Source organism: Stylophora pistillata, chromosome 9 (genome assembly GCF_964205215.1).
Source record: "Stylophora pistillata chromosome 9, jaStyPist1.2, whole genome shotgun sequence".
NCBI classification, from domain to species: Eukaryota; Metazoa; Cnidaria; class Anthozoa; order Scleractinia; family Pocilloporidae; genus Stylophora; species Stylophora pistillata.
The window spans coordinates 24784747-24793385 of NC_142527.1; the positions used below are offsets into that span (position 1 = coordinate 24784747).

The window sequence follows — 8639 nt, forward strand, 5'->3', positions numbered from 1 at the left end:
TTACAAAACATGACGCTATCGACATTGCCGATCCTAGCAGTATACAGGACGCGTGTCATAACGAACTTCATAATGGGCCTTGCTCGGGCGACCCCAAAAGCTGATCCTAAAATTGGGAACGGCGGAAAATGACCTCAAATCCTAAAACACGGAAAGGCGTGAGAAGACAAAAGAAAGTTAACAGAAGGAAGCCGTCAAGAGGAATTTGAAGAATTTCTTCGCGAGCAGGTGTCCAAAACACGACCATCCTACTATGCCGTGAGAAATTCCCACGCGCATGACCCTGATGCAAACCTCTTTGCTCTCGCGCTAGTCTAAGTTTGGTCACGCGCGTTATCGTCGTGGGAATGAATGAGCCAAGCGCTTGACTGTCTTTGTACAAAATTTATGCAACATGCCCTGTCATCCGTTCCGTGTTTTAGGATTTGGGGTCATTTTCCGCCGTTCCGTGTTTTAGGATTTGGGGTCATTTTCCGCCGTTCCTGGTTATAGGATTTGAGATCATTTTCCGCCGTTTCGTGTTTTAGGATTTGGGGTCATTTTCCGCCCTTCCTGGTTTTAGGATTTGAGATCGTTTTCCGCCGTTTCGTGTTTTAGGATTTGGGGTCACTTTCCGCCGTTCCGTGTTTTAGCATTTGGGGTCATTTTCCGCCGTTCCGTGTTTTAGGATTTGGGGTCATTTTCCGCCGTTCCTGGTTTTAGGATTTGGGGTCATTTTCCGCCGTTCCTGGTTTTAGGATTTGGGGTCATTTTCCTTCGTTTCGGGTTTTAACTTTGGGTCATTTTCCGCCGTTCCAGATTTTAGGATTTGGGATCATTTTCCGCCATTCCACCATTCTATTGTTCCAGCTTTTAGGGTCGCCTCCTTGCTCGCCTTAGAGTCCATAGAGTCGTTTTGGCTCAGTAGTAGAGCATCGGAGCTCGGAATCCGAAAGTTTGAGGTTCAAATCCATATGACTCAGAATTTTTTCTTTGTCCCACACTTGTGATAAGACGAAAAATTCTCTATCATAAGAATTGTAGAGCAGATATTAGGGAGAATTACTTTTCAGATCTTGAGCAATATATGAACTGACCCAGTGTCAGCTGATAAGTAAGCAATTCATAAGAATTTTGCTTTCGGTAATTGCAAGAAAAGTTTAAGACGAAACGCATTCCCTGCCAGGGTGCCTCAGATATTCTGCGATAAGAGATACAACCTTTTATTTTAAGAACATAAAATTCCCACTCAGACAACTTTCACGCAAATCTTTAATATCACATCTTGCCAATTTATCGATGATACCAGTATCCTTCAGTTATCAATAAAGCCATCTAGTCGTCCATGATCCATTAACTAAACAAGTAATAAATAACTTTTATAATTGCTTTTAAATTCCTTTTTGGTTGCGTTAATTCAGTATCCTGTAATAGTCCTGAAAATAGACTCTGTTGTTTTGTTGTTGTTGTTGCAACAATGTTGGCGCGGTTAATCAGGATCAACGCGTTCGTGGGAGAGGTCACGCACGCAAGAGCCGCTGGCTTTCTTCCTGTTGCACGTGATTCGCGTATTCTTACTTCCTGTTGCACGTGATTCGCGTATTCTTACTTCCTGTTGCACGTGATTCGCGTATTCTTACCGAGGGCCTATTACACGTACAGGTCATACAGCTGAGAATTGAAATGCAGATAATGCCTGTTTTTATCTCAGTTGTTCACCTTTAGGTTAAACATCTATTACTTTCCCTCCAAATATTCCTTCTGTCTTTAATTCCTGACAGTTGGATGGAGGAAGGGAATATTTCCCAGCGAAAAAAGTGAGAGTATTAGGGATTGATGAGCCGAGTCATTTTTGGTGGGACGGTAATCGATATTGCTTCGAAATTTTTCTGCAAACGTCTCCGACTTGTAGGATTTCATGTAGAAATATTATAGGGGGGAGGAAACTGACAGGAGCATGAAGGAATTATCACAGTAATTTTCTTTAAACTAAGTATTTATTTGAAGTTCTAACGATGCTCCGAGGATTGAATTTCTGCCGAGTAAGAAGAAATCCGAATACTCCCATCCATTTCTACCAGGGGACTACGGTTCTTCGTGTTTAAAGAACTCACATGTCCCAGTCCGTTCGACTGCGTGTCAGGGTCCACACGCCTAGCCCTCCCAAAAAATTGACAAAGCGTTCGGCGGAAGTCGGGAAACCTACAGCTGTAGATAATCAGATTCACAAACGAATTGCTGTAATGTAGAAGCTTGATCGCGTGAATGAAATTTGTCTCTGCTTTCTGTCTGCATTGAACGCAGAAGAAAAAGGCAATGTTTAACAAATGAAATGGTAGCCATGTGACGAGGAAGAATCCAGTGACAATTGCCAGGGTCAGAATCAGCCTGCGCTCTCGTTCAATAGACAGTCTGCTGTTCCTTCGACGATCGCTTAGCTCGAGCTGACGAGCTCGGACCTTATACCAGACCGCGGTGTACGTGACAAGCACGACAACGAGGACAAAGGACAGTGCAAACATCATATTGTAAAAGAAGACGGTGAACTCAACGATCTTGCGTTCGTTCAAAATGTGAAGTAAAACTTGAAGCAAGGAAATTAGCCAACAAACCGTAACAGCCGCATAATAAGGCATTTTGCTTGTCGCTCGATGCCTATGCGGGGAGAAAACAGAAAACATGCGCTCTAGACCGATCACAGATAAGCTGAATATAGACGCAAAGCCGGTCAGCAGATCAATGGCCTCATAAGAGGAGACAAAAGTAGCGTTTCTCGCTATGGCGCTTTCTGGCCACTGGAAGACCATATACATTGGAACGGCAACAGAGCCCACGAGCAGGTCAGCGATCGCTAAGTTAATCAGTAGCAGGCTTGTGCGCATGCGACGAAGTCTTGAATTGTTGAGGAACACCGCTATAGAGAGGAAATTTCCTACAATAGTAAAAAATGCAAGACTGCTGAACAAAACCGTCCAGCTTACTCTCACTGAGGCCGTCGAGGTGTTCATGTTTACCTCACACCACAAACAGCTGGTGGTAAATTACAATCTGAAAATTTAAAAATGAAAATAATAAGAGTTTGATAGAGGAAATTTCTATTAAAATTTTGGGTTATAATCTCCACACCCTGTACCCATCCCTTTGTAGGCCCGTCAGGCTGTGAGAAAACAAATTATCAAACAAAGCGAAAAAAAGCTCTTTACCCGGCCCACTAGAATATGGCCAGTCCCACTTCCTCACCCCTCATGATCTTCATTATAAATCAAAATGCGACAAGATTAACAAGGTCAAAAATTCAGATGTTCTGGTGCAGTGGTAGAACTGAAACGATAATCATGCAAATAAAATGATAATATTGATTACAATTATGATAACAGCAACTTACAGTAAAAATGAAAGTGACAAAAGGAGAAATTTCTTCATTCATTTAAGTAGATCTCGTGATGTTTTAGCAAGCATTTTCGCCAATTTAAGTTTAGGTTTTGTTGATAACCTCCTGTGATCCTCACAAGTTCAGCTCTCGTGATCCCTAATTTCATCGAGTCGTTCTTATTGAATCGAGAGCCTCTACTAATGCAGTTAACCATAAGCGCTTTCTGCTATTGATGGGTGTTCTACCAGCAATCGAAACGTTTTATTGATCGGAAAAGCTCCTCTGTACGTTTAAAAGCCAATCTCAGCTACTTTAAATTCCTTGAAAAGTTTTCATAAACCGTACCATGGATTAGTACAACTAAGATTTAACCATGTTAGCTGTAAAGTGTTTCCGTCGACGTAAATCAAAAGGTACTCTGACAGTACCTTTCGAAATCCTGCCTAAGATTGCCGAAAGGGGCAAATATTGAATTCGCAGTAACGATTAATCCACTTAACCGAGGATATGGCAAGTTGTCGAGAAAAAAACTTGATGTAGACCTATACAACTAAAAAAAAAGTGATGCTAAAGGAAATCTAGAGAAAGTCATTTTTTACTCTACTGAGTTTGATCAGATGATTGAAGAATAGTTTCCGGGTCTACTCGGAGGAAAATTTTTCTAAAATCGAATCAAATTTGATTCTGAAAGCATTCAATTTCTTAGATGCATTACGATGAGTGACGAGAAAAAAATCAACCGGGCCTCTCTCTAAAAGTAAAAAATGTAATGTTACCAAACGAATAGGCCAGGGCTTGCCCGGTGAAAAATCTCACCAAAGTTTTCGCCAAAGGATGCTTTCAGCCAACAGAAATAACTTGAACAAGCACAGGTTTTTCATCTGTTGTTGTTGTTGTCGTTGTTGTTCATTAAAGAGACTGAAATCTTTCGTTGAGAAGGCTGATGCGCCAGGCCAAAACAGCACTCTCTATATTCGGTCGCTAAATTGTCAGTGTTGTTCAAATGTGTGAGTCACGTCATGTTGCGTGCATGTAGCTTTAGACATAATGATAGATTTACAGTAAACAGACAAAGATTGATACGGTTATCAGCTGTAGACTGAAAGCAATTCCTAAAGTGTAGTTTCAATTTAAGATCATTTGTTTGAAATTAGTTAGATAAGAAAGGTAAACATCACAAGCAAGCTTTGATGTAAACTCACGTTTATAAAAGCCGTGAGGAAGTTTTATTAAATTGAATTTTAACCCTTGGAATTGATCTGAAATCGTCCACTTCGCTGTTTGAGACGATCATCATGTCAAATGTTGGTTATTGAAGAACTAAAAGCATAAGTGAGTGCGCGCCATTAGGTCAGTCAAAGCCAAACATTTTGCGCAACAAAGAAGAGGGAAAGACTGAAGGTCCCTAATAGTTTACCTAAAGCTATTTTAAGACTCGGAGACGGAACTTTTAAGCTTTTTGCGTGCGGCTCATTAAACCACGAATACTTAGGCGTTATCGTTGAGTGCTATTTGTTCAAATTGAAACTATAAACGCTGTTTACTGATGATCGATGCATTTGATAGCCATTTCAGAGAATTTGGTGTTACATCAAGACTTCAACTCTTGTTTGGTAATTTTCCAAATTCTCATTACTTTTCTCTCTGCAGTGTATTTCACGTGTAAGGAGAATTCATATGTTAATCGCCCAAAGAGTCAAACGTTTCTCCTTCAGAGATCTTAGAGCCTCAAGGTCAACGGAGATTACATCGAGATAGCAATATAGCTCTCGGTAAACACACCTTTGGTATTGAAATACAGTTCGGAGATGGCTTTTTTTATCTGCGCTGTATCGACGTCAATTAAATAAAATTGCCAACGGCAAATGATGATCTGTGCTTTAACCTTTTTCTTTCTTTCTTTTTTTCGGATATTTGTCGTTTTTCGGAGTTTGTCAGAGGTATTTCTGTAGACAAACTGCATGCGTATGAATATCACTTTATAATTCATCGTGTTGTGCGGGGCCAGTTTAGGCTGTTGTTTATCCCGGGCCAGTTGTAATTGAATCAAAGAGGTAAAATAATTGACTCAAACCATACAAACAATGACTAGAATGCTAAATCAAAGCCCTAGTCTTCCCCCCCTTGTCAAGTTTTACCTGAGTTTAGGAGTTTAGGAGAGACTTCTCTTTTACCGTGTAAGGAAAATTTCCTTTTATCACCTCTGACAAACTTCGTCCTTCGCAGTGTGTTTTTGGAATCAGCCCTCGTTCACTTTTATTCCCCCGAGATCCTATCAGACGCTAGTTATTGTTTTTTTGAAACATCATCAATTGAAAGGTTTGACAGATTGGTCTTTAGCTTCCGTAAGCTGGAGGTTGTGGCCAAACAAGAGATGAAAAATTGGAGTTCCCTTAGAATTCTGAAAAAAGCACAGCTTGGTCCCAACTCAGTGAGGTTGAGAAGGACACAGGTTAATTTAGATTTCAAGCATCGTCAACGTTTGCTCGCAATTTATAATGAATTTAAAAAGAAGCATAAAATATAGATTATATGCTTCTGGCTCTGACCACAATTAGACAAAACTATAGGGTTAAATATTAATCAAATTTAGGGGCGAGGTGTCATGTTACAAATTTAAGGTTGCCATCTCTTTGTTGCTTTTGTTACGTATCTCGACAGCAGTATATTTACTGCCAAATTCCTAGTAACTCTTGGCACCTGAAATTAGCCTTATAGTCTAATAAATCTCATTTCAAGGAAATCTCAGGGGTTTTTTTTCTGTATCCTTTTGAAAGAGCGAGTCTCATTCCTTTCCTGGGCAAAAAACGTTGAAATGTCATCATATGAAAATTAAAATATTCTCTTGTCTGAAGACAGAAAATGTTTGAACAGTGACTTTTTTGGGTACAAAAAGCTTAAGATAAACTAAGCGAAGAAAATTTAAGGCCTTTAGCAACATATTTCGAGTAACGGCGATCGCGATAAAAAAAAAGTGCATTCTTAGAAAGGAACATCCATTTTTCTTTTGAGCGAAATAATTGTTGTGAGAACATGCCGATTTATGACGAATATTTCCATCGAACTCGCTATGACAGTTTGACGCTATTTTTCAAAACTTTATTATTATTGAGATCTTCCAAGCTTGTCTTTTGCTTTTGTCACCTCGGTAGTCAAACGTCAAGAGGGATAGACGTCCGCCGCGAAAACACGTTTCGTTTTAATTAATATCCAATTTTTGTTTTTAGTCTTTATGGCAAAAGATGAAAGGAAATGAAATCAACCGATTTTGAAAATATTGAAATAGTATGTGTAAAAGAGATATTCTTTTTTTTTAACATGTAGTCTTCAAAAAAAATTCAATAAAGTACGGAAAATAAATGAGCGAAACCTTAGAAGCAAAAAGCAAACAACTTATGGAAAACTTTTGATATGGCAAAAAAAAAAAAGAAAAACTTCACAACACAAAGCCAGTTTCTTGGCTAAGTACGGAAAGGATTTTTCCACTCTTTCTTTAAAATAGAGCCCTTTTAAAATCTGGTGGATGAAGAAATTTTGACACAAAGCTAGCCCGTTGCTATTCCTGTTGTTAAGTAAATTTTGGACCAATGATGAAGACAGCACCAAACGTCATAGAAATTTTTAAATTCGAATATAACACACGCTTTTTCTTTTCTAAGTGAAAGTACCTAATATCATATTTGTTAAACTTATAATTTTTTTTTAAATACTAAGAGAGCGAAGGAAGTACCGAAAAATTCTCAAATGATCTTAAATTTATGCTGCCGATACCCAACAAAAGTGCAAATGTTTATCTGTGATATCAGTTCGGCTGCAAAAACTTGAAAAGAGGAAATGTCGCAATTATGTTTAGACCAATATTGTTTTTGATTTTTTATTGAAGCCTTTTAATTGTTTTGCTCAAGTTCTCCGACGACCTTTAAATTGTGTCTTGTTTCCCACATCCTCTTCCTTTTGAGTTAGCTCTCGGCAATGAAGACGAATATAATTGCGGAGAGAGGACCTACCCTCAAATTTACCCTCGCGCTTTCTTCCCGAATCTCGAGGCTTAAAACTTATTGGATCTACAAATAAAAATCTTAACCGTTGATTATTCGCAAGCTCTATACTGAATTATCTACGAACTTATCTTCTCCGTGATCAGCTTATGCCAAATCGACAGCCATTTTTCAATTTCCACTTATGCTGGAGTGAAAATATAAATATTGCGCCGGGTTGAAAGCCAATTTGTACGTTTTCAGGTCTTTAAATAGACAATCCGCTAAAGGTTTTAAATCAATATTCAATGTCCGAGATAAGGAAAACCCCCTTGTTTTGGGAAATAGTAACATTACAGCATCATCAATTTCCTATTTTGGTTTCCTTCCGATTTTCAAGTAGGGTATGACGTTACAGCTCATTGATAAGAAGAAGTTCCCCTAGTGCTTCGTACAGATGAGTGATTGCAGACTAAAACACTTGCTGTAAATATAATTTCTGAATCAAAATTAGATTTAGATTCCTTGCACGTCATGTGCCTCTTAGAAATGTTTTATGATTTAACATATCTTGAAATTGCTGACACATATTAAATTTGGTATCGCCAGCAGTTAATTCAAACTATTTTTTAACGATGGAGCGATAAAAATATCGAAGTAACTTTTTTCGATTCTTTTTAATTTGTGCTAAATTATTTTTATTTAGGTTTTAATGAGTCTTTGTCCTTTCCCAGGCTGTTTTAATTTGTACACGAACGGCGCAAAAACAAAAAAAACAAAAACAAAAAAAACAAAAAAACTGAACGCAGTGGGTCTCTCAGTCATCACTGAAAGTCGATATTCGAGAAGCGTTTTCACGAATATGTAGCCAGTTCGCTCGTACTGATCATTCCTAAGATTTAAAAGACAAAACGATTGAAAACTGTACTCACCGATTTTGCATATAACAGCGTCTGTCTCATTTTCAGGCAAAGAACAGGCAAGTCATTTGCGAATATAAAACTCATGTACGCCTCCATATGTGGGGTTATGACACAGGTGTTTTAGGCGGTGCAGAACTATCACCAATTAAGTGTAAACGTTTCTATTTATAGTTTTGTCTGGTAATTGATTACTCAAGTCAGCTCAGCCATCTCCACTCACCTCTAAATTACTTGCCAATCTGTTTTACCCTCGCAAACTAGGAGGGTGAGCTGGGGAAGAAACGGGGAATGAACGCTCAACGGTTTATCTCACGAAACACCTCATTAAACTGGAATTAAAAGCTCGTGATGTATTAGTAGAATTCCTCTTTTACTCACATACATGAA

At 38.7% G+C, this 8639-nt stretch overlaps 1 protein-coding gene across 1 annotated transcript; it reads right to left on the reverse strand.

Moving 5' to 3' along the window:
* Positions 1 to 1957: 1957 nt before the first annotated feature.
* On the reverse strand, positions 1958 to 4284 carry LOC111336427 (adenosine receptor A2a-like). The gene is made up of 2 exons (XM_088733348.1): positions 4169 to 4284; positions 1958 to 3027 (listed from the first exon to the last, which is right to left on the reverse strand). Exon 2 carries the CDS (start codon positions 2985 to 2987, stop codon positions 1989 to 1991), a length of 999 nt encoding a protein of 332 aa, XP_088589474.1. The 5' UTR covers positions 2988 to 3027; positions 4169 to 4284; the 3' UTR covers positions 1958 to 1988.
* Positions 4285 to 8639: the final 4355 nt, after the last annotated feature.